This window comes from Drosophila busckii, chromosome X, assembly GCF_011750605.1.
Source record: "Drosophila busckii strain San Diego stock center, stock number 13000-0081.31 chromosome X, ASM1175060v1, whole genome shotgun sequence".
In the NCBI taxonomy this organism is placed as follows: Eukaryota; Metazoa; Arthropoda; class Insecta; order Diptera; family Drosophilidae; genus Drosophila; species Drosophila busckii.
Window position 1 is genome coordinate 18,151,762 of NC_046608.1, and position 25,873 is coordinate 18,177,634.

A 25,873-nucleotide genomic window follows, 5' to 3' on the forward strand; every position below is an offset into this window, starting at 1 on the left:
AATAGTTTTTGAATTTCATATTCAAATTTCATATATGTATAAAAAATAATGTAAATAATTGGAATTAAATTAGAAAACTTATAAATACAAATTGTGCAAGAAGCTGCAAACAATTTTTGATTCAATTGTAATTGTTAGTTGTTGAATTGCATAATAGTATTTGCAAATACTTTGTATTAAATTACAAAATTTATATCATTTTAATAATGATTTGCTATCAAACTATTAACTATTGATCAACTGTTGTAAATTAGCGGCAATTCTAATAATTTTTGAATTGCATATTTACATTTATATATATAAAAAAAAAAAGAAAGCCCAACATGTATAAGTACAAATTGTTTTTGAAAGCGTTGCTTTAATTTATAATTGGCTTTCAAACTGTAGAGCGGAAATTTTTGAGTTTTAGACCGACTTATGTCTATATAGTTGAGTGTGCGCTGCTTGTGGTTTCAATTTACAAACAGCTGCACTCACATGCAATTAAATCAAAGCAATTTTAACAGAAAATATATATATGTTAGATAAACGAAGTACATAAGGCGGACAGATATATACACAGCGAAAAAGAAAATATAGATTAGCTAACTAAATAATTGCACTATGGAGACCCTGGACAGAGTCTGAAGCCGATACTATTTGCTCTGGCGCCCAGCACGCTCCTGCGTAGCATCGACCAACTCCCAGGCAGGCTTATAGCAAGCCGGCGTATCCTTGTTCGCGCAGCTATCGAAAAGCAAATGCGGATTGGGCAAAGTGTTGTTCCTATGGCCAATCGAAGTGTAGCCGCGATCATAAAGCGAGCAATAAGGCACATTATGTATATGAATATAATGCCAAATATCGTGATAACTCCATTCCAGCAAAGGATTCAAACGCATCATGGCCGGCCAGCCGTTATCCGTGGGCTAAAGAATGAAGAGACAGCTGAATAAACTTGAATGCGCGTGTGTTGATCACTGCATTGAGCTCACCTGCATGGGCTTAATTTTATCGCAATAAGGATCCGTATTGCGACAGCCCATGAAGACAGCCTTAATCTCTGGCATATCCTCAGTCATATGCTTCAGCGCTGACATTAGTGGCTGCTGATACTTGATTAACTGCACCTGATAACGCTGCACGCAGTTGGCAACAAACTCATCGATATCCGCAAAGGAATCATGCGATTCTATATACAACATGGGTATGCTGCGACTATCTATATTCTGTTGTTGCAAATACCGCATGAGCACATCCAAGAGCACAGTGCAATCCTTGCCGCCATTGAAACAAAATATGAGCTCTTCCAGTTTATAGATCTGCAGTGTGCTCTCAATGAATTCATAAACAATTTGCACACGTTCTTGGATATGTTTGCGTATTGTTGTTGTTATTTGTAGCTCACATTCTGAATTGGGCTCTGCTGACATCCTCCGTTTATCCAAATTATTATTTGTCAGCGTTTCGGTTTGCAGGCAGCAATGTTTCATGTTCACTCTCTCTCTCTCTCGCTCACACACACAGGCCAACACACGCTGCTGAGTCAACGTTTGTACATAAAAGCTTCAGCTTGACAAAAATGCAACAACTTTAGTTAAATTATTGTTAACAAATGTGCGTTTGTGCAGTTTATATAATAAGTGTTGTATTTATTGCAAGCAAACTGCATAAATTACATCACATACTAACACACGCACACACACACACTCACACACGTGTGGTACTTACTTGCTTTTGTTTTATGTTTAGCTAGCTTATGTTAACTAAATAATGTTAAGTTTTGTGTTTCTTTTTTTTGTGTTGTGTGTCAAATTAAAAATTTTCCGCAAACTTAAAACAGCTGTGCGTAGTAAACGGAACTAGCTCATTTGTAAGCTTTTGGTGTCTGGCAACGCTGTGCGCAGTGTTGAGCAGCGTTATCTGCAAATTTGAATTTGTGCGCGCAAAAGACTTGAGCATACATTTTTCGATTTTATTTATTTTTTTTTGTATTTTTTTGCCATGCGTAGATTAACGGAACAGAATACACCAAGAAATTATTTAGTTAGTAGCTATTTACATGTTTTGTTTGCTTCATCTGCATTTAATCCCGTGTAGTGGAATCGACATTGTCGAGTATGTCGTCAATAAGCCGAACAACCTTTTGGCGAAAACGACGATTTTGTTTGCCAGTCATCTCGCTCAAATAGGGATGGAGGCTAATCAAAAATAAGAAGTTGGCATCGGTTTGCATTGATGCTGGTGTCGGCGGCAATGGGGGCGTGGTGCTGGACACTTGATTCTGCATTAGATGATTTGTGGGTGGATTCCATGGGGTGTAGGTGGCGCACATGCTGTTGGTGCTCACATTGTTGTTGTTCTGACGTATCCAATCGGCCAAATCATGCCAGTTCATGGATGCAGGCAGCGTTATGCATGATTGTATCTGTTGCTGCTGCTCACGCGTAATCTGTGGTGGTGGCTGGGGCAGCGGCTGCGGCTGCTCCGCTTTGATTGTAGCCAAGGGTCGGCAACGTATCGACGGTTGATGCGTCGGTGGTGGCTGCTGCGGCGGCTGCGGTGGTGGCGGCGGCGGTGCCTGTGGCGGCGGCTGCTGAGCTTCTGCATCCACGCACACACACTCAGTTTGCAGCTGCTTTGGCTGCATTTCTTCACTGTCTTGACTATCACTGGATATATCTTCAAGTATTGGCTGCTGCTGCTGCTGCGACTGTCGTTGCTGATGCGTCTGCTGCTGCTGCTGTATGACTCTCAACTGACCTAGGCTGCGATTCATGGGCACAAATGTTGCACTGCTCAATTTGCGTAATACCATCCCACCACCACCAATCGGATTGGCCTGCAGTTGCGCCAAGGCCTGAGCTTGCGCAGAAAGCGTCTGCGGCTGTTGCTGGGGCGACTGTTGCTGCTGTTGCTGCTGCTGCTGATGCTTGTACAAATGAGCACGCGCCTTGGTGTAGGGTAGCAAAAATTGCAGATACTTGGATAGATAATATTTGCGCTTGCCACGGCCTGTCTGTGTGCGTCCCAGCTTCATGGAGCGCAGAAAGCTGCTGCGTATGGTGCGCCAACGCTCACGAGAGTTGCGCACTGAGAGTGAAAGAGGGTAATATAATTATAAAGCTTATGAGTTGCGCCTAACAAAGCGTATAGCAAATTAATTATGTTGCTAATTAGTTAATAAAGCATGTAAATCAATTGATTTTAAAGCTGGCAAGTTTATTTTTTGCATAAGTGCAACAAGTTGAAGCCTTGAATGAGGCCTGAGGCAAAAAGCTGCTGCTGCTGCTGCTTGCAAAAGTTGCGCAGAGAGAGAGAGAGACAAAGAGAGCTACTTGTCTCTCTTTATTTAGTATGTATACTAGTGCATCCCTGCAGCGCTTGGCAGCGCAATTGAAGGAAAATGTGGTTGATGACGCAAATTGATTGACGCAAAAGTAAATGAGAGACTGTAATAATTATAAATGAGTGTGCAGCCCTTGCAGCATAATAGTGCATGAATTATTATGCTGCATAACAATTATAAATCAATTAGTTTTATAGCTATTAAGCTTATGCTGCGAATTAGAGCAACAAGTTTAAGCAAGTTTAAGCCTTGAGTCAAAAAGCTGCTGCTGCTTGCAAAGAGTGGCGCAGAGAGAGACAGAGAGAGAGCGCGCGTTAGCTACTTGTCTTTTTCTTTATTTAGTATCTATACTAGTTGCATCCCTGCTGCGCTCTGGAGAGCAATTGCAATAAAGTTGTGGTTGATGACGCAAATTGAATGACGCAAATTGAAAAATGCAGCACGCGCAGTGTTGTAAAGCGCCACAATAGAGAGAGAGCGAGAGAGCAGTATATAGTATATATTCCAATGAAATCCCTGTAGCCCGGGAGAGCAACTGATGACGCAAATTGCGAATGACGCAAAAGAAAATGCTGCTTGGCAATAAGTTGGAGCCGCGTCAAGCTTATGCCGCCTACAGTGCTGTAAAACGCTACAAGTTGCTGATCATAGAGTATTTGCATTGGCGCTGCAATTGCGCTAAAATTTTTAATTGCATGCCAAAAGCAGCAGCAGCCACCAGCAGCAGCAGCAGCAGTAAAAAATAAAAGTAGCAACAACAACTACGAAAAAACTAATTGCATGCAAACGCTGCCGACGACGACGACGAGCTGCTGCTGCTGCTTGTTGCTGTGTGTGACACAGTGACACACCTACACACACACACATACATGCAGCTGCAATTTTGTGCATGTATCTATACGCAGTTATAAAGCTTGCAGCGAGTGCAAGCGAGTCGGCAATGTTTACAAATTGCGATTACATTGAATTTCACACATACTATGAAAGAAAAGCTTGCATCATAGACACACACACACACACACACACACATGAGCAACAAATGAGCACGCAATTGCATTTGCACACACACACACACATACAAACGAGCATATGCAAGCGCTAGCAAAAAAAAAAAAAACGAAAATGGAAATCTACAACAAAAATGAAATTAAGAATTGCAGCCAGACTGAGACTGAAATTGAATTTAGTTTGTTATTCGTTTTCGTTTGTTATTGTTTACCCGTGTCCTTCATATCATTGGCGACATCTTGCCAGGCTCGTATCACTTCCTCCTTCTTGCTATAGCCCGGATGTGTGTAGTTCCATAGGCAAGGCTGTTGCTCCACCAATTGCACGAATTTTACATTGAAAACGGGATCGTCCTTGCGATGCGCCATTGCTAACGTTTTACAACACTAATGATCACACCAATTTACCGTTACACCAAACACAGCAACACGCATAAAGCAACAAAAACAAAACAAAAAAGGCGCGCTGCAAATTCTTGCCAATTACAAATCAAAATTTTAATTCAATGACACGCGCGAGGGGCGGGCGGGGCGAGCAAGCAACAACTTGTCGCAACGAAAGCGCAGAGAAAACTAAAACCCGCAAAAACTGTCTGAGCGTAAAAGCTGCAACGTAAACAATGCCGTCGGCGGGGCTTTGCTGCTGCTGTTGCTGTTGCTGTTGCTGCTGCTGCAACAAGAATCAACAACCAATGCAGCAAATGTTCCAACAACAGCTGCAGCGCGTTAATGATTAAAATAAGCTTCGTGAGCTTGTCTGTGTGTGTGTGTGTGTCTGTGCATACAAAAGCTTTCGAGGCGGCATTTGTTGCATGCACAGCTAAATGGTGTCAACTTGCTGCATAATTTATATGGCACGCAAACTCAAACACGCACACACACACACATACACACATAATTTAAATTTATAGCGCCGGCTGCATGAGTGTGCGACGCCGCCAAATTAAATAAGCTTTGAAAGCACAGCAACAAGTTTCACCAACACTAAATAACAAATAAACATATATAAAATAAATTAGCATAATAAATTTGTATATATAAAAATAATATAAATATTACATTTATATATGTATATCATAAGCAGCAGCATTTAATTAAAATTTAAAAGCAAATAGCGCGCGCAACAAGTTTGAGCAACACGAATTTTGCAACACTAAAAATCAGCAAGTGGCAGCACTCAGCGCAAAAGTACTGACTGCTCCAAATTGTCATATTTTTAGCTTATTAAGCAGTGCAGCTATTTTTTATAATATTAATGCGCATTTAATTAATTATTTAGCTTAATTTTTCGTAGCGAAACAAACATCTAAGGCAAGAACGTTTGCTTATGATAAATCAATATGCCGTCAGTTCACACTTTGGTTCCAGTTCCAGCTAAAAATAATCAAAGTGGCAGCACCAAAGCTAGAAATATCGTTTGCATGCATTGATATATAAAATGCCTAATGTAAGCAATTAAAACTTTAGTTTGCACTTATTAAATAAAATTGTTATGTTTAATCTATAAGCACAAACAATAAATTTCAAATATCGCTAAGCTTTGTCTGATAAATCGATAGGCTCAGTTCACGCTTACAGTTCCAGTTCCAGTTCCAAGAGCAGCGCTGCGCATATGTAACACATTTGTTATTAATTTTCTTTTGGAATTCTGTATTAAACAATGGCAAGCAGCGCTAAATTGGGCTTTAGCCGTTTGCTGCAGCACAATCTAATGCAGGCAAGTTCTTTTAGGCTAAACCAGTATTATAAATAACGGTTTTTTCTAAATCACTTTGCAGCTTTGCACTCGCCGCGCACTGTTGCATACACAACCCGCCTGTTTGTCCAGTTTTCGTTCATCAAAGGAGCTGCAACCGCTGGAACAGTATCCCGATATTGAAGTGCTGCATAATCCGCCGGAATGGAAATACGTGGAGCGTCTACTGCCGCCCACTTTAGTGCCAGCGCCCGTAGCCAAGCCGGCTTATCCATCAGGCTGGCAGCCAGCCACAGCAGATGGCACCGCCGAGGGTTATCTGGTGGCACGCACCAAGAATCACATGGTCCCCGTTTATCTGCAGACACGCTTCCGTGGTGAACGTCGCATTACAGTAGTGCGACGCATTCAGGGCAACATCTGGGCACTGGAGCAGGAACTGCGCGAGGTGGTGCAACGTGCGCGCAATGGCAAAATCTGCGCCACACGCGTCAACGAGCTGAGCGGACAAATTCACATACATGGCGACTATGTCGACATACTGCGTGAGCATCTAAAGTCCAAGGGATTCTAGTTACATTTTGTTGTTGGTAATTAATAAATTTATAAAAGAAAACATTCTTATAGTATTACTTAAGCTTTTAGTTATTGTCTTCTTTGCAGTTTTCTGTCCTTGCTCAATCTTTCTGCCTCTTGCTACGTTCTGGAGATTTCCAACTGGCATTTTTTTCTCTATACTCAATCCTTTTAAGCTTCTGCTCCTCCATTCTGGAAGCCTTAACTCCAATTGCAATTTTCTTCGTTACGTTTGGTAACTCTTAAGTAGGTCTTCCGAATAAATAAGGAATGAAGCAGCCCTGCAAATGCTTTCAGCGGAATTCTATCTCACTAGTGACCCATAAAATATTTAAATTTTAAAATTCCTTGTTTATTAACATTTAGATGCTTGTCCAAACCTCTAGAGAGTGAATGGTTTATTTATTATATTTATTGTTAAATAGACAATTTTCTCTAGTTTGTAGATAATGCTTCCGAATATAAACTTCCATGCCAAATTTGTTTTTTAGTTTTAGAACGCCGTGGTATTTGACGTTTAGATTCTTTTCCAAACCTCTAGAGAGTGTATGGGTTTCTATTATTTTATATACTATTGAATTAACAATGATCACGACATCGATATACGATATTTCATAGATCAAGTTATTTCTTGTGATTTCTCGCCACAAATTTGCATTTAGATTCTTGTTTGAACATCTATATTATTATAATTATTATTATAATTATTGTTAAATAGACAATATTCTTCTTTTCGCTCGTAATGCTTCCAAATATAATCTTTCCAATCGAAATAATAATTTAAATTTAGATTCTAGTATTTGCTTTTATAATTATTGAATTCCAATTTTCTCCGTTCCGCTTGTGTAGGACACAAAATATTTAAAAAAATGTTAATGCCTTGGTTTTAACATATAGTTTCCAAACCTCTACAGAGTGAATAGTTGTTTTTTATTATAATAAGACAATGATCACGACATAGGCATACGATATATCATAGATCTTGGGATTTCAAGAATGTACATATATATTTAGCATTTACATTCTTGTCCAAACGTCTAGATTAATAAATAGGTAATGGTCACGACATACTCATACTATATTCCTTAGATCTAGCTATTTTTGTATTACCCTGTATGCTTACTAGCCAGGAATTACATCATTTAATGCCTCTTGGTACTTAATATTTAGATTCTTGTCCAAAACTCTAGCGAGTGTGTGGATTTCTTTAATATTATAATTATTATTATTGAAGACAATACTCTCCGTTACGCAATTGAAGCTCTCACGTAATGTTTCGGAATATAAGCTTATTTGTCAAAAAAAAAAAGTAAATTTTTGAACGACATTGTAAGTTACATTTCGATTCTTATCCAAACTTCTAGCAAGTTTGGTTTATTAATATTATTATTAAATAGACAATGATCACAACAAAGACCTGCGATATTTTTTAGATCAAGGGATTTCTGTAGCAGGTCCCAATCAAAAATTTTTATAATTTCTTCTTGTCCAAGCCTTCAGCGACTATGTGCTTTCTATTTTGGATAATAATTATTATTAAATAGACAATGATCACAACAGACACTATATTCCATATATCTACTTATTTTTGTGGCTTCCTTATCGGCTTTTTTGCCAGGGCCCCCAAAAAAAATTACATCATTTAATGCCTCTTGGTACCTTAATATTTAGATTTGTGAGCAAAACTCTAGAGAGAGTATGTTGTGGTATTTTTTTGTATTATAATTAATATTATAGATAATGCGCTCCGTTACGCAAGGTCTCACGTAATGATTCGGAATATAAACTTATGTGTCAGGAACCAAAGAAAAGTTACATTTTTGAACGGCATGGTAACTTACATTTAGATTCTTGTCCAAAACTCTAGCGAGTGTATGGTTTTTTTTTATTATAATTATTATTAAATAGATCACGACATAAGCATACCATATTCCATAGATCTACTTATTTCTGTAGCATCCTTATCAGCTTACATGTCAAAAAAAAAATTACATCACTTAATGCCTCTTAGCATTTTGACTCTTGTCCAAAACTCTAGCGAGTGTGTTGGGGTTTTTTTTATATTATAATTATTATTGAAGATAATATTCTCCGTTACGCAAGTGCTTGCTCTCACGTAATGTTTCGGAATTTAAACTTTCGCGACAGAGGAACCAAACAAAATTTACATTTAATTTATTTTAATTTTTGTCCAAACATCTAGAGTGTCTGGTTTCTTTTTTATTATAATTATTATTAAATAGACAATCCTCACGACATGGGCATACGATAATCCATAGATCTACCAGTATATATACATTTGTTGCTGTATATAGCCATTAAATTTACGCTACATTTATTATGTGTAATCTTTTGCTTTTGTTTATACTTTTGCACCTAAATTTAGTTTTTTATGGGTTTTATGGGCTTAAAGCGTGCGCTTCTTCTTTTTTGACGACTTTGTATGCTTAGGGCTAAACTAGAGCGAGTCCGAGTAAATCGGCGTTATCCATTGCCACCAACTATAGCCGTCGGCGCAAGTGTGACGAGATTATTGACGGCTGCGGCTTGGGTGCTAGTGGTGGGGCCAGTACTAGTGCTGCTCGTGTTGCGTTTAAGCGCTTTGCGTATAATGGTCCAATCCTCCATGATGTCCTCCTCGCGCAGCATATAGACGATATAGGGTCCGGTGACAGTGACGGCCTTTTTGCGCCCCGGTCCACGCACTTTGCTCTGGCGTTTATCGTTGCCCCAATCATTCCACGAGATGTCCACATTGTGGCGATCCTCCTCGAGACGACGTATGCGCTCCAATAGATCATCACGCAGACTGTCCACAGTCAGCTGCTTTTCGCTCTGCTCGTCAAGAACAATGATTAGCAATAGGAATCATTTGATTGTTTTGGCGGGAAAAGCTTTATATTACCTCAAAATGTTGTGTGGACGCCTGCACTTCGGATAAATATTTATGCTCTATATTATCCAGACGAAACTTGCGCAGCACATCGGCTACTTCAATACGCGTGCGATAGACCTTGTCCAGTTCCTTTTGTGGCTGCACAAACTCCTCGGAGCGACCCGAACGCACCTCCGACAATTTGTTATCAATGAGATTGAGGCGCACAAAATAATATTGTTCGCGTAGTTGATTGAACTGACGCTCTAGATTGACTGCAACCCAAAATCAAAGCAAGTGTAAGTAAAAAGCGCCTCAGTTGCATCATATGCGACAACGTCTGCGCTTACCCATATCTTCCATATGCTCGGCACGGCGTCCTTCAATTTCGATTGCATCCATTTCGGATGAATCGTCCGAATCACATTCGTTTGCCTCCTCCTCCTCCTCCTCATCGCTGGACTCATTGGCTCGACTCGAATTGGAGCGCTCCGTCTCTGCGCCAGAGACATCGCCCTCCGCATCAGATTCACCACCATTATTTTTCACTGGCATTTGTATATTGTTTTTAACTTAACACTTACACTGCTAACGAATTAATTAAATGCTGCAAAATGTTGTTTGCAGCTGCGTGGCACTAACAATTTGTTGATAAACTAATTTTTTCAATTGTGTACAGCTTGTTTTTGCGCTTATACGTTGAGAGAATATTGTATGTGAAAATTTTTAGTGTTGGTTTGCTGTGCACAGAAAAGAGCTGAACTGATTCAAGTGAATGGCTTCAAGTGAACAGTGAGCAGTTCACAAGGCAAATGAGCGCAGCTGCGCATTTTTGCGCAGCTGATTCCATTGAGCTGCGCAAAAATGCGCAGCTCAATGGAATCAGTTGAGCTGCACTTTAAACTCAATTTATTAATTATATATTATATTATAAATAAAAATATATAAGTAATATGTAAAAAAATATTGCTGCATTTATGCAATTTATGATGTTACTAAAAACTAAATAAATATGTTGCTAATGGCAATGAACTAGTTCATGAGCTAGCATCGATACTAGCGGAGCAACGAGCAAACAGCTGACGTATATGTGAGCAAGATAAACTAAAACGAAAAAAAGAGAAGACAACAAACAGGCGCTGTGATAAAATACGTGTAATATTTGTTTTTTTTTTTTGCCTGTGTCAAATTACAAATATAATAAGCATAAGAAATTAGCCATGGAAACACCCAATGCAGACGATTTGCTGCAGTTTCGCGACTATAGCGTAACTAACAGCGGCGGCGCTCCAGCACAAATCAATGTAAACTCGCCAACTCATGTCAGCGTTGGCGGCGGCGGCGGCAGCGGCCACAACGCACAACGTCAACGTGGTGATCCTTTAGCGGATCTTATCTATGATATGACTAATTCAGCGCAAGTTATGTCGGGCGGCAGTGGAGGTGGCGGCGGCAATGCTGGCAACGCAGACGCTGGCGCTAGCAACGCTGCTGGTCGCGTTTCGTTTCTGACCATTGAGTACTATCAGCAGTTCTTCAATGTGGACACCTACATGGTGCTGGAGCGCATTGTCAACTCAATGATACCAAAGCGTGCAGCTGCCAACTATTTGCGCATGAACATTGGCGAGAATCCAGATCTATATGGACCATTTTGGATTACCATAACGCTGGTCAGTATATATAGAATGAATTTAAATATAATCCCATATTGTAACTTTTTGCGCTCTGTGCAGATCTTTTCTATTGCTATAAGTGGCAATCTTGCCAGCTATTTGCAACAGGCCAACGATAGCTACTATTGGCATTATAATTTCCATTTGGTTTCGTATGCAGCGTCTTGTATTTTTCTTTATGCCAATATATTGCCCGCCGTGCTTTGGGCGCTGTTCAAATATAGTCTGAAGCCAGTTGATGAAGCGGATGCCGTTGAAAATGATAGTGTAAGTTTATTTGATTTATATGTCGCTTTTCTTGCTCACTCTTCGATGTTTGCAGGCCAGTTATACACCCACATTGCTCTCGCTCATGTGCATCTATGGCTACAGTCTGGCCATTTACATACCCGTCTCCATACTCTGGGTTATTAATGTAAGTTACTTTGATTCTCTGCTTATTATGCATTAATTTATATACATTTTCCTCTGTTAGATTTCCTTGCTGCAATGGCTGTTGGTCATCACCGCTGCTTTGCTTTCGGGCACTGTTTTAATTGCTGTTCTTACGCCTGCTCTGCGTAATTCGCAATATTCCCTATTTCTTATCATTGGCATTCTGGCTGCTCATGTCATCTTGGCAGCTGGTTTCTTGCTCTACTTTTTCCATAGTCCCACTGATGTGGTGGCGGCGGGCGCTAGAGGAACACCAGCGCCTTTGGTTAAGCTTGTTACACAGTCAACCGCTCGATCGGTGGTGGGGGATTTGCCCTCTAATCAGACAGGCTAGTAGTAAAGCATTCCAAAAAAAAAATAACAACAAGCGACATGCTCAAGTTGTTGATCTTATTTTTGAGGTTATGAACACTTTTAAATGCTCTATACTATAAAATAAAATTATAAAATATATATATATATTGTATATATAGTATTGTTTGCAAATCTTTGTTTAATTATTATTTATTGCTTAAGTCAGGCAGCATACAAAATAATATTTCAACTTTAGTTAAATACAATACAATTTAACAGCCAGCTAACAATAATAAATAAACAACAATTAAAATAGTTTTCACATTGATTTAACAATAAGTAAATAGTGCTTAAACAAAATTGCTGCCAGCTAACAAACAAATATCAAAAATAAATGCAAAATCAAATTGCTAAAGTTCTCAATAGATAATAGAAAAAAAGCTAATAACATACGAAGAAAATAGATTGAATAATGTATATAGTTTTCGATTTTTACAAAAAGCATTTAATATTTAGAAAAGTGAATAATATAATTTCACTGTTAGCTGATAAATGATACGGATAAAAATATACTAAAAAAAATATAAATAGTTTTCAGTATGCACAAATTATAAAAAAATGCAAATAAAAAGAATAGCATATACTGCCTGCTTAACAAAAAAAAAAATAATGAAAAATACAACAAAAATGAATAATATAAACAAATTTACAAAAAGTATTTGCTTAATAAATTAAATGTGTAATTATATCAATAAAAGGTAAGAGTTCAAATTAACGATTTTAAACAATTGCTTAATTTTCTGCCTATAGGCAAAAGTGTCGTATGTATTATTTAAGCGTTATTTACTGTTTTTATATAAAAAGTGTTCAATTATGTATTTTATTGTTGCCAGCGCTAATCCTCTAATGGCAACGCACACACGTGTGAGACTAAGACTAAACACACACGCACACATGCAAAACTTACTACTCTCTGTAGGCTTCAACTTGAAGCACTTTAACTCCCACACACACTTTATGCGTCTCTCTCTCTCTCTCTCTTTCACTATTGCGCTCTCGCTCTGCTTCGCGTGCATTGTGCTGACGACAGGTTGCTTCAAATTTCTTTTTTCACTTATTTGCTTTCTTTTTTTTTTCGTTTTTTTGGGCCACTCACACTCTTGACGACGCTCGGGCGTACTCAAAGCTGTTTTTGTCGTTATGCCTTGGCTCTTGGCATAAAATTTTATGCGCTTGGTTAATTTATTTCAGCTATGTGCAAATTATTTGCAAAGGCAACGAGACTGGAGCAGCTGTACTCTGTATAAAAAGTTGCAGTTATGCAACTGAGCAGCAATAATATAATAAATAATAATTATAAATAATATATAATAAATAGACGAGTCAATGGGCCTAACTTATTAGTTTTGTATAATTAAACTTGTAAATAAATAAAATCTCACACTTGCATTACAGCGTCTCACATTGTCGCTAGCGCCCAACTGTAAGCTTGAGCTTTCATGCAAAACACATTTGTGCTTACAAACATTTGCACATATATACAATATATATATGTATATATGTTTGTATATATAGCGAGGCAGCTACGTAGCTAAAATTTCTCAATTTCGAATGCAAATATTCCAGCAACGCATCGTTAGATTTGTATTCTGTGGGTGGCGCTGTGTGCAAGCGAGATAGCAATATATCGCCCTGGCAACGGTTATTTGTCGCTTTTGTTGCAATTCATGCATGAAAACTTTGTGTACATGTGATATAGCGGCATACCTATCTACGCATGTGTGTGTGTGTGTGCTTGCATACTTGCGTTTATTGTATGGTTGGCTCAATTGAAAGCTCAATTTTGCTTTACACATTTTTTATATTTAAGATAAATTCTGTAGCATTTGCTTAGCTTCAATTTTTTTCAATGACTTAAATTCTATTATTGCAACTAAGCTCAGCTGTTTCTTAATGAGTTTGATTTTAATATACAATTGTCAATGGATTTTTCTTTCTATATTTATTAGCTTCTATAAATTTGTTTATTATAATTTTAAATATTATTTGTTAAATAATAAACCGAATTTCGCAAAATGTTTGTGGTTTTCTAATTAAAATTCTTACTTTTAATTTGTTACATTTTAATTAAAATTTTAAAATATATTTTTAATAACATTTTTGTTTGGTTTTTGATTGAGAATTCTTTAAATATTTGCTATTTTAATTAAAATACTGAGAAAATTTAAAAAATAGCTCTATACATTGCTGTTAAATTTTAAGCAAAATTCTATAAAATTTTAATTAAAGTTCATAATTTACTTTTTTTGAAGACAACTGAATTTCAAACAAAAATCGCAAGCTTATTAAACCTAATTAACGCTTTTTTTCGCAACGTTTTATATTAATTTGATAAATAGCTTAATCACTAGTTCATTATATTAAAGAGTTGTGGCGTAATTCATAATTATATCGGCTGCGACTCCTGCAGCTGAAGCGTCTGTGGCTGAGGACTGAGGTTGAAGGTTGTGAAGCTGTCATAAACACACATTAGCCGCATTATCTTGCTTTGATTAGCGAGCATATAACCTGCGAAATGGTTACGCACACCGCATCGCGCTCTTAGCTAACCCTAACTGTAAAGCTAAAGCTCGCTTGCATTTTGTCTGCAGCAACGTTGGCGGCTGAGCGGAAACGGAAGTCACTCGACGTCAGTTCGTTCTCGTTGCTCACACTCTTGAATTTTATTTTATTTTTTTTCGGGTATATTAGCATAATGTGCAGCAGCTTGTGAGACGCTTTTTTAAAAATAAAAAAGAATGAGGTTTTTTTGGGGGCAGGCGGCGCACCACTTGAAGCAATTAGTGAGTGGCATGCTGCATGTGTGTGAGTGTTTGTTTGCTTATGCTTTGAGCCGCCCTCGTAATGCATTTGAAGCGTTAAAATGCCACTTGACAGTCAAAAAGTGGCAGGAGCGTAGAGCGTAGAGGGGGGCGGAGAGTGAACAGTTATGCACGTTTGTGGCTGTGGCTGTTGCCTTGTGCATTAGACTGACGTTGACAGCTGCCACAAAATGCATGCAACTGACTATGAGTGGCATAATAAACTTGGCAATGTATTTGATAAATTGCGTATACGACCTGTTGAAAATAGCTTTGCAGCACGTGCCACACATATACGCAAAGAAATTAAAAAAAAAAAAAGCGTAATAGTAAAATTGCTAAATAATTTGCAAAACAATTTGAATATAATTTTCTTTAATTTTTTGTATGTAATTTTTATATATTATATATATACAAATCATGTAGCTGTCTTATCTCAACTATCACAGCTTGCATTTGCTTTTGATAAGATTCAAATTAAATATAATAAAACAGGCTGCAAACTTTATTAAGCAAGTTTTTCGGCTTGCAACATTAGCTAATGAACTAACAGTTGAAAGTTTGTCTATAAATTGATACGTGTCGAATTTATTGCCCAGTTAACATTTAATTATGCGCTGCATAAATAAATTTTAGTCCCTACGACAGTTGCCAATTAAAACAAATAAAATGAATTCATTTTAAATTGATGATAATAATTGATTACCAAAATATTTTGCGCAACAAAATGCATTTCATGTCAAAGGGCAATTGCAATTTAATTAATTAGCAATTGGCAGTTGCCAATTTAAAGCAAATAAAATATATTCATGTTAAATTAATAGTAATAATTGATTACCAAAATATTTTGCGCATCAAAATGCATTTCATGTTAAACAATTTCCAAGTAAGCCAATTCAAAGGGCTATTTCTATGGAAAAATATAAAATGCAATTTAATTAGTAGCATGCAAGCCAATTAAAATAAAATGCATGCTAACTACATGAATCATATAAATTAGTCAAAGCTAAATGAACTAAATACACACAAGCTGATCAGGGCTCTGATTAAAATATAATAGTTGCTGAGTTGAGTTCCATGTGCCATTTGGGATTAGGGCGACGTGCCTGGGACTTTTCGTATATGTATAATACGTATACGTAACGTATACTTGCTAAGAGCTGCAGCAAATGCAGCTGACCGGATTTTGAGGGGCGTGTACCTGCCACACACACACACACACAGCTTGACACGATTTCACAAATTCTGCAATGATGAACTATGTGTGCTCCAATTTGCAGGCTTGCAACAAAACTCTCCAACCGGCGACAGCAGCAGCAGCTGCCGGCAAAGAAGTCTACACAAACAGGAAGCCGCAAACTATAGCCGGAGACGAAGCCCAGCGCCGCTCTATATAAAATGGAAGCGTAAGCTTTTTTTCTTTTTAATATAGAGAGCTTTGCGCAGTTGCATTGATTTTCATGCCACGCCTACAAATCGCAGCAGCAGCAACAGCAGCAGCAGCTTGCGGTTTGCGTCTTGCAATAAGCCATAAGCATCCCCCTACCCACGCATACGCTCTCTCTCTCTCTCTCTTTAGCTATCTCACTCTTCATGTTGCATGCAACCTGTAAGCCGCATGCGGGCTTTGTGCCCGCCATACATAAACCGCATATAATTTCATTATTTATTTTTCTTAATTGCAAAAAGCCTCTTCAAAAGCCTGACCCGCTTGCTGGTCGAGGCATGTTGGGTGGGGGCGGTGGGGGCATGCAACTTTTGCTAATTGCAATTGCAAGCCATGGCCTCAAGGGTCCTTGCTGCATGTCAAGCATGCCTCAAGTATATAAATCTTTAACTATTTGCCAATAGCATCAAATATGAGGGGCAAACATTTAGCTTTAAGACTTTTGATAGCAAATTAGTCACTAGCGTTAATAGTATATTTAAACAAATAAATAAGCATTATAAATATATGAATTATATATAAACAAATATTTTGTAGCATACTTTGCAGCTGTCATGCCACAAGCAATGAACACTCAAAACTTAAATTGTGTTAAAAATAAGCAGCAATAATTAAAAATTTACTGTTTTAAATAAAAACAAAGCTTTATTTAAGCCACGCAGAAAAATAAAGCAGCAAATACTTTTTATGTTTAAAAGCATAAAGTTTGCATTAAAAACAGCGCTTAAATTTAATAATATATTAAGTGCAAGCTTAAACTATGTGTGTGTGTGTGTTTTATATTAGAAATATATTAAAATCAAACTGCAGCAGCAGCAGCTGCTTTAATGGTTATTGACTTGCAAATCGCGGCAAAGTGCACTTAATACAAATCTAAGCAAAAGTCAAGTGGGTGAGATGATGAAAGCAAGTGCCACCCACTTGCTGGTTTGGGTTGCTTGCTGTTGGCAATTGAATTGCTTATGAGAGAGGCGCAGTCAGCTGTGGTCGCAAATTGAGTTTGAGGTTTACCTATCTGTAGTTGCCAGGCAGTTGCATGTGTATATATATATATATATATATACATTATACAAATTAAATGGCATTGTGTGTCACGCCCACAAGCTTACACTCAAACAACAAGTGGGCATAGTTTATAATTAAAGCCTAGGTTAAAGTGAGAAAGCGGCAACAAGTAAATTATATTGGAATATTACAATAAAATTCATTTTAAAATATGCAATAATGTAAAATGTGAAGCTAACAAAAAATTGTATATTAAAAATGCTTTTAGTTCTCATTATCATTCTAACAAAATATTTTATAGTTTTTTAACTGCTAAGCATTTTTAAAAATGCTTTTAGTTCTCATTATGCAAAACTATATAAAACAATGAGCATAAATTTTAAAATATGCATTAGTATATAAATAATAAAAAATAAAAATTGTAATTTAAATTTACTAAATATTCAAAATATTATTATAATAAAATTAAGCTTAATTAAATATTTAAACACGCAAAATATTATAAGCAAAAACAATGTTATAAATTATTGTAATGCTTAATAAATAAATGTAGTTATTTAGAATTTATACAAATGTTTGTTTGTTTAATGCATATTAATTAGCTGCGCGAGTAAACAGCGATTTGTACGCTGCTTAGACTAAATAAATAAACACATATTATGTTTATGTAATATATATATTAACATAATCCGCAAGTGTGTGTGTGTGTGTGTGTGCCTATATATGGTATTTGGCATGTATATACATCTCATATATAGGTTGGGAGCTATCTATAGCAACTTGCATATTGCTCTTAATTGAAAGCAAGTTGCGCTTTTGGAGACTTGGCCCAGTTGCAGCAGCGCCGCTGCTGCTGCTGCTGCTGCTGTTTGTAGAGTTTTCGTTAACCGTTAAGCTTTAAGCTTTTGGGCATCCCCACAAAGCTTTACTAGGCGCCATGCCCCATTGTCCATATTGTTGTTGCTTGTTTATGAACTCTCAACTTAGGATACGTTGCGTTGCGACTGCTGCTGACTGCGCTGCCTGCCCCGCTATCGACTGCGCTGCTCGCTGGTGCCGTTGCTCTCTTCTCGGTATTCTGTGTTTTCAGTTGTCAGTCAGTACGAGTCAAGCAGTCTTCGGCGTATCCAGCAAACGCGATTCTTTTTTAAGCGCGTTTTATATTATTCTACTCATATAATTTATCATTTGCGTCGCTATATGATTTCCTCCTTGTTTCAAGTAGTACACAAATAATAAATAAAAACAACAACTCAGCATACGCTCAAAAGTAAATTTACCCATAAAGTAAACATAAGAACAGCAACAAGAACAACAACAACAACAGCAGCAGCAACAATCAGCAGGCCGGTTTATATTCTCCAATCCTTTTCGCATCCTTGTTGTTGTTGCTCTTTGCCCAATCATCAGTATCTCAGTCTCAGTAGGTTTTCGAATTACTCTAAGTTTGGCTCAATTTATTAAACTAATTTTTTTGTTCCAATTTTTCACAAGCCTTAATCTTGACTAAAGTTTGTATTGCATTCTCTTTTATGCACCATCAGTATACACTTTGCCAAATTTGAAACAAATCGCACTTAAATTAGAAATTTTTCAAGTTTTTTTTTGCAGGTTTTCCAAGCCTCAATCCTGAGATTGGTAATGAAATTTGGTAAACTAACTAAACAGCATTAATTGTACTCGTTTAAGTTAAACAACTGTTGAATTGGCTTTAAATTTAAAAGTTTCGAAATTTCCCATTGATTTTTTACAGCAATTCTAAACAATTTTCTATATATGCATTTTATCTCTATAATTTCAGTCAAATGAGCAGCATAAAGATAAAATCTGTAATCAGCAATCGAGAAAGCGACGACTAAGAAAATTCAACAAAGTGCAAGCGAAAATTGTTCAAAAAAAAAAAAAAAGAAAAAAATTAATTTCCCACACTTACTTTATGTTAAACATTTTTTCCAAGTGTAAAAAGCAAAGTGACTTTAAATCAGACGAAGAAGAAAAACAAGCAAATGTTTTTTAAGATGTGCCATATATAAAATATATATCCACTGATATTTTGTACGCTAATAAGTGTGTGCAAACAAAATAGAGAATTTGCAGGTTGTTTTCTCTCTGTGCTCAAGCCAAAAACACTTAAGAAACGATATTACCCACAACGGTTTTTATAAAGAAAGTAAAAAAAAAAAAACAGAATTTATAGGGCAGCTAAAAAAAATAAGAACACCATATATAAATTGTAGGCAATTGTTTTTTTTTTTTTCTAAACGCATAAAAATATATTTACATTTCACAAAAAAACAAAACACAAGACTTGAACTTCTTTAAGAAATTTAATATTTATACACGAGAATTATAAAAGAAATGAAATAAATACAAAACGGACTTCCAACGATTTCAAAATACGACGAAATATTTTTTAAAAAAGTGAAAAATTCCCGCTTAACAAACAAACAATAGAAAAAAATAGTAAAAAAAAAAACAAACAAACAAACAGACCTAAAAGCAAACGAGAAAACAAAGAATTTAACGACAAGCAGCAGATTGAGGATTTAGATTGAGAAAAAGCACGAGCGAGTGAGAGACGAAAGCGTTCAGCTGCCAAGTGATATTTTATAAAGCAAAATATCAGTTAAGGACATCAATTTATAAGGTAAGATTTTGCTAAAAATATTATGTTATATTTACTTAAATTAAATTGAAAATAAATAAAGATAAAAAGTTAAATATGTTGATGCAAAAATTAATTTTATATAATTTGGAGACTTGAAATGTGTGCGCACAAAAATTTTATAAAAAAATAATTAATTATTTAAGAATATTTGCATTGGATCTAAATCGCTCTTTTTTGAATTTCAATAAATTTTGCTTATTTTTGCTAAGTTTCAAGGAATTGGAGAGTTGAACTTTTAGCGCACAAAAGTATGCTAAAAAATTATAATTATAATATATAAAATAAGTAAAAGCAAATAGTCTAATGAATGCAAATATTATTTAATATCTGTGATTAAAATCAAAATCGAACACTTGCTCTTAAGCTGTGAATTTTGCTGAATTGCCACTTAAGCTGCTTAGGATTATTAAATTTGTAAATGACAATTGAAATTTCAAATTTGAATAACGGCTGCCCCATTGTCTTACTAATGCAATTTCTAATAATAGAAAATTTAATCGCATACGTACGGCATACAAAATAATTACACTTAAGCCTTCCACATTCACCATAATCAAGGCTTATTTATATAACAGAACGTCGACTAAGTTTACCACACATCCCACTCAGCCAACAGCCCCCAACGCCTCCGCTTATGCATCTTCTACGAAAATCAAATATGTAAGCGCTTTATGAGTATCGAAGCCCATCACATTATTTGACAAGCAGCTGCACTTCAGCTCTTCCAGTTGGTAATTTGTGTATTAATTGTAGAACGCTGATTGCTTTGTTCCATTCCCAATCCAATTACACACACACACATATAGGATGTTGACAATAATGTCCTTGCTGCTTGCATAGTCCCCTGCTTATGATGAGTTCAGGCTATAGACGCTGCAATTTGATCGATTTTTAAATTGATACGATTACGTTAAATGCCACTCTAAGCAATTTGAACTTTCGACCATGGCATATACACGAATATTCCATTAGAGAATGAATCCATTTCGCAGTGTGGTGGCAAGCACTTGACTTTTAATATTTCACGAAATGCATTTAAAATGCAAGTTAAGTTTAGCTCTGTCGAAAACTTGTCTGATGAGAGGCCTTGGTAAATACATAAATAAATATTTGTGTTCTGTTGTCATTTGAGTTGCGGGCACTGTAAACGTTGACAGCTTTGTGCAATAATATTTACCAACTATGTTCTAAAATAAAACCCATTAGCTAATCAAGTCAAGAATAAGCTAAAAAATATTTGGTCATATACTGCATTAGGCAAAACCGTATTTAAGGTTTGAGTATTTTAAATATCATCACTATCACTAACATTTTGAATAAGTCCCCAGTATTTCTGCATAAAAGCAACAGCATTAAAAAAAGTGTTTGGAAAATAGTCTTCAATGCTAATATTTTAAATATATTTCAACTATTTAAGCTCGAGAATACAAAAAAATTCCATTATACATTGAAGTTATTGAAAATCTATAGCAATGCAAATAATTTGAAAACATTTTAAAACTCACATTATTTTAGCATGGCTTCGCATTCAAAAAGCCATAAAAAAGCCAGTATTTCGACATAAACCTCTATTAAAAAGAAACCCAGTATTCAAAAAATGTTTTAATAAATATTTCGTAGTATTTATAAAGTGAGCAAGGGCGAGGACATGCACTTGATATGACAGTTATATAAAGGTTAGCGCGCCTTGCCACTCAAATAGACATTCAAGGCAAATAAAATCAATTATTTAAATGTAGCCAGGCGCAAAAGTTCCGAATGCATTGCAGTGTGCACAAAAAGGGGGCTAAATGCCAGGGCTTGGCCCAATAGGGGGTGGTGGTCAACACAGCAATCCAACCACTACATATACATATATATAAAGGAAGCATGAATGGATGGATAAATTCACATGCAGAAATGTGAAATGAGAAATGAGATTTGCGGGCAGGAATCCCAACGTTCAAACATTTTTGAAGCTGATTGAAGCAGCAAAGTAAGTGGGAGTGGCATTTTGTATATATAGAAAGAGAGAGAGAGAGAGCAGCTTTAGCTCTATGTATGGATAGCAGCCAAAACACACACACAAAATTTTGCTACAAAGTTGCTACGCGTGTGTGTGTGTGTGTACTAGTTGTAGATACTCGAGCACTACAAAAGTTTTGCTTGCAGTTTTCTTTTGCCTTTTTGCCACCCTCATTGCCATACAAACAAACTGGCGACCATTATCAACAGCACAGCATCAACAACAGATTCAATGGCAGCGCAGAGCATTTTTTAGCTTCTTTCTCTCGTTTGTTGCTCGTCGCCGTGGCAACATTTGGGCCTTTGTCACCTGTACAAATGAATGGCATGCAAATCAGCCAAGTGCGCTCGTTATATATATACATATATACACATCTAAATTGTAAACATTTGCAGCTTTCCCTTTGATTTATATATATCATAATAATAATGTCAACATGTGTACTATTTCCCCCTATTATAGTTCAGGCTTTGAGTGGGCTTCACTCAATCAAAATATTCGCATTGCGTATTCAGATGATATTGCTATTAATATATTAATTATATTATATTGCTTAATTAATTAACAATATTAGTCATTGTGCATTGTCTTTATTTGCATTAAAAACTGCTACGCATACTTGTTTTTTATTTATTTATATTTTGATTTTTTTGCTTTAAAAATTTTGTTATCAAAAAATACTTTAAATTAAATATCAAATATTTAAAAATATTGCTTTGCTATGAGTACATTTTTATATTTCTACTTTGATTTTTTTTGGCCTTTATATATAATTTTTTAAATTCTGTTATCAAAAAATACTTTAAATTAAATAATAAATATTTAAAAATATTGACATTTTAACTTACTAAATTTCTATTCTATTTTTATAAATGTTTAATTTCGAATTACGTTTCATTTTATTTTAGCAGCTGCATATTGTTGATTTTTTAATGTTTTAATACACTTTTTAATGCCATTGGCTATGCTTTATTAAAAGCAGCAGCCAGCTTAACTAACGACACACCTTAAAGTTTATAAGCTGCTGGACAGATTTTTATCGTACTAAGACCCATAAAGCTTAACGCAAATGCAACTGCAACAGGCGTACATGCCACACAGGATTTTCTTTTATGTATTTTTGCATTCACTTGGCAGAAGTTTTTTTCAAAGAAAATTTTTCTATTCATTCGCTCTGTGCTGCTTTTTTTTAAATAAAGATTATGTTTTTGTAGTTTGTTTTATTTATTTGTTGCACTCAGCACTGCGGCTACATAAGCAAAAAATATGTAAATGCTATTAAAAACTTTTTTTCTTTGCCTTCATCTGCTTTTACTTCTGCTGCTGCTTCTTCTTCTTTTTTTTGCTACCCATTTGACAAGTTAACAAAACACGCAAAGCAAACAAAATTAGGACTTTAAGCTGAGCTGAGAGCGCAAGAAATTCAATTTCAAAGAGTTGGCTAATTTTTGGTTCCCCCATTTGTTTTCTACTTGCAACACTGTGTATTTTGTATGTGTGTGTGTGTGAAGAGCTTTGTCAAGTAGTTTGATATTATGGACTTAATCATAGCAAAAAACAGCAAAATGAATTTAATTGAAATATGCTTTGAAAGAAAATTGCTGCGCTTTTATGTTTGAACGTTGAGCTTGTTGCTTATTTCAACTGAAATTAAATTGTAAGCATAATGAAAAAAAATAGCTAATAAATTTTCTGGGCTGCATTTGATACATGGGGCTTATTATTTTATATAATGTACATTTTAAACAAGAGTAACAATGTGATCATTAAATTATTTAACTACATGAAGTAGCAACGCTCATAAGTATGCAACAATAATGACGTTTTTTAAAAAATGCAACCAAATCTGCAGGACGCTCATAGGTTTGCAACCTTAATATCTGATTACCAATTTTGCATTTGCAAAATAACAAGAGACAAAAATATAAAAATATGCATATTTTTTTACGTGACTATCCATGGCCGTAGCTTCATCCTGTTGTTATACGGCCGGAAAACATCCACACATATTAGAGCTGTGGGTGACACAAAGGGGGCAGGAAGTTGGAGTTAAAGTTGGAGCTGGAAGTGGGAGTTGTAGAAGGAGTCTGTGTATTGCTGCAAGCGCATGCGTCATATTGATTTTCATAGCCTGCCACATGCTGCAGCAGCAGAAACTTCAAAAGGAAACATCACATAAAAAAATTGATGCGAGCATACAAAAAGAAATTATAAAAAAAAATTGCTGAATTTGAAATGTAATATTCAATGCGCAATATCCAATAACCAATCTAATGGCAGAAAAAGTCGCAGACAGGTTTTCATGTTAACTAAAGCAAAAATGCTTATGGAAATTGAAATTTAAATTGAATATTGGCTCTGTGGCTTGCGTATCGATATACTGCAATGTAAATAATCAAAATGCTTGACCACAAAGAGAAAGCGCATGAAATGCAATTAAATTTTCAAAAATAGTCAGACGGCAATCAATATAAATATATGTACACACAGTTAACTTTGTTTACATTTTAAAATTGCATTTTATATGCAGCATAGCAATATATTATTTAATTAAAATCTCTTTGCTGTTGCGCCGGTGTTTGAGCATTTAATTAAATGTTATAACATAGCATAATAAATTTAAAGTGCAGCTCATCTAAATTGCTTTTTATCTCTATTGCATTGCTTATGCAGCTAGCTTTGCTTCCTCCTCCTCTAGTAGGACTTATGCCTTATTTAGTTATATATATTGCTAAAAGTAGGTCCTTGCTATATATTTCAGCTGCTTGGCTCGAGTTGCTTGCGGGGCTTTAATTAAAATGCAATTCAAGTGCACTTTGATGTAATGAAAACAAGTTTACAGCACAGTACGCAGCCTCCAGGCAAACATAAAAAAAAAAAAGAAAACACAAACATACACTGAAGGCAGCAGAAAAATATCAAAACCCACCCAACTGCAAAGTCGCTACTTTCATTACCTGTCAAGCCACCACTGCTGGACGCTCAACTGCAGCTAGAGAGCCGCCCAACCACCAACCCAAGCCCACCACTCAACTCGAACAGAGCCCAAAAACATGCGCCACATGCAAATCTGCAGCCATTAGGCTAAGGCTAGGGCTAAAGCCATAGCCAAAGCCCAAAATCTAAAGCCCAAAGCCTGTGCTGCTAAAACTTTGGACGCTTTATCTTTTTTTTTCGATGCACTTAGGCATTTTTTTAAAGAAATAACAAAGGGTAGCATGAAGTTGTGCAATGTGTATGTAACTAGCTGAGGCAAAAATGTTGTATATGCTTGCTTAGCAAGAATTTGTTTGTAGGAGCAGCGAAAACTCAGAGACTAGAAAAGTTAGAGCTACAAAATTTAGCATATAGTTGCTTCTATGCTCTACGCAGATCGGTAATACGCAAAAAACCTTTTAGAAAATAAACAAAAAAAAAAGCTTATAAAAGTGTATATAAAAGTTGGCTGCAAGCAATTTTAATATGCTTGCTTGTGTTTGCTTTATTTTCGTTATGACTTGACTAGTGCAACTATTTTGCTACAATAGAGTTAAATTTTTAATTGCTAACTAAGTGTATCTGCTAGTCAGCTTACCTTTTTTTTGCTTTTTGTGTATTTTTCAACATGCACATCAAAAATGTATAAACTGAAGCTGAAACAACAACAACAATGATGACAACAAGGCACAATGGCTGGCAAAATTCAAAATTCAAGCACCACTCCAAGAGCGCCCAGTGCACGATAATTGAAATGGACAGCATCTGGTTTTCGTTGCACTACGTCCGCTTGTTTTTTTTTTTTGCTTTTTTCAAATGCAGCCCCTCACCCCAACCCCCACTCCAGCGTTTTAGGCCGTCTGCGCTGCTGCTATATACAAGTCAACTAAAGTTGTTGTTTTTTTTTTTTTTTGTTATGCTGCTCGTTCTTCTTATTTTACATAACATGTTAAAACATCAACATCAGCGTTTGCAACCCTAGTCGGCGCTTTATCCTTTTGCAGCAAAACTCATTATTGTCTGC

The 25,873-nt window shown here is 36.1% G+C and overlaps 5 protein-coding genes and 1 long non-coding RNA gene across 6 annotated transcripts; 3 read left to right on the forward strand and 3 right to left on the reverse strand.

Moving 5' to 3' along the window:
- Positions 1–321: 321 nt before the first annotated feature.
- Positions 322–1,841, reverse strand: LOC108607203 (FAD synthase). Its single transcript, XM_017997867.2, has 3 exons — positions 1,711–1,841; positions 975–1,551; positions 322–908 (listed from the first exon to the last, which is right to left on the reverse strand). Exons 2-3 carry the CDS (start codon positions 1,470–1,472, stop codon positions 636–638), a joined length of 771 nt encoding a protein of 256 aa, XP_017853356.1. The 5' UTR covers positions 1,473–1,551; positions 1,711–1,841; the 3' UTR covers positions 322–635.
- A 116-nt stretch (positions 1,842–1,957) lies between these two features.
- LOC108607202 (mediator of RNA polymerase II transcription subunit 15) lies at positions 1,958–4,920 on the reverse strand. The gene is made up of 2 exons (XM_017997865.2): positions 4,548–4,920; positions 1,958–3,072 (listed from the first exon to the last, which is right to left on the reverse strand). The coding sequence occupies exons 1-2, from the start codon at positions 4,702–4,704 to the stop codon at positions 2,066–2,068; spliced, it is 1,164 nt and encodes a 387-aa protein (XP_017853354.1). The 5' UTR covers positions 4,705–4,920; the 3' UTR covers positions 1,958–2,065.
- A 1,011-nt stretch (positions 4,921–5,931) lies between these two features.
- Positions 5,932–6,642, forward strand: LOC108606021 (probable 39S ribosomal protein L49, mitochondrial). The gene is made up of 2 exons (XM_017995848.1): positions 5,932–6,052; positions 6,114–6,642. The coding sequence occupies exons 1-2, from the start codon at positions 5,996–5,998 to the stop codon at positions 6,603–6,605; spliced, it is 549 nt and encodes a 182-aa protein (XP_017851337.1). The 5' UTR covers positions 5,932–5,995; the 3' UTR covers positions 6,606–6,642.
- Positions 6,643–8,832: 2,190 nt separating this feature from the next.
- On the reverse strand, positions 8,833–10,214 carry LOC108605624 (breast cancer metastasis-suppressor 1-like protein). The gene is made up of 3 exons (XM_017995407.1): positions 9,833–10,214; positions 9,513–9,757; positions 8,833–9,442 (listed from the first exon to the last, which is right to left on the reverse strand). The coding sequence occupies exons 1-3, from the start codon at positions 10,035–10,037 to the stop codon at positions 9,092–9,094; spliced, it is 801 nt and encodes a 266-aa protein (XP_017850896.1). The 5' UTR covers positions 10,038–10,214; the 3' UTR covers positions 8,833–9,091.
- Positions 10,215–10,584: 370 nt separating this feature from the next.
- On the forward strand, positions 10,585–11,960 carry LOC108605889 (protein YIPF1). The gene is made up of 4 exons (XM_017995704.2): positions 10,585–11,155; positions 11,219–11,425; positions 11,481–11,573; positions 11,634–11,960. The coding sequence occupies exons 1-4, from the start codon at positions 10,703–10,705 to the stop codon at positions 11,925–11,927; spliced, it is 1,047 nt and encodes a 348-aa protein (XP_017851193.1). The 5' UTR covers positions 10,585–10,702; the 3' UTR covers positions 11,928–11,960.
- A 6,349-nt stretch (positions 11,961–18,309) lies between these two features.
- On the forward strand, positions 18,310–19,412 carry LOC108606065. The gene is made up of 2 exons (XR_001915410.1): positions 18,310–18,623; positions 19,002–19,412. It is a non-coding gene; the product is annotated as an uncharacterized LOC108606065 (long non-coding RNA).
- The last annotated feature ends 6,461 nt before the right edge of the window (positions 19,413–25,873 follow it).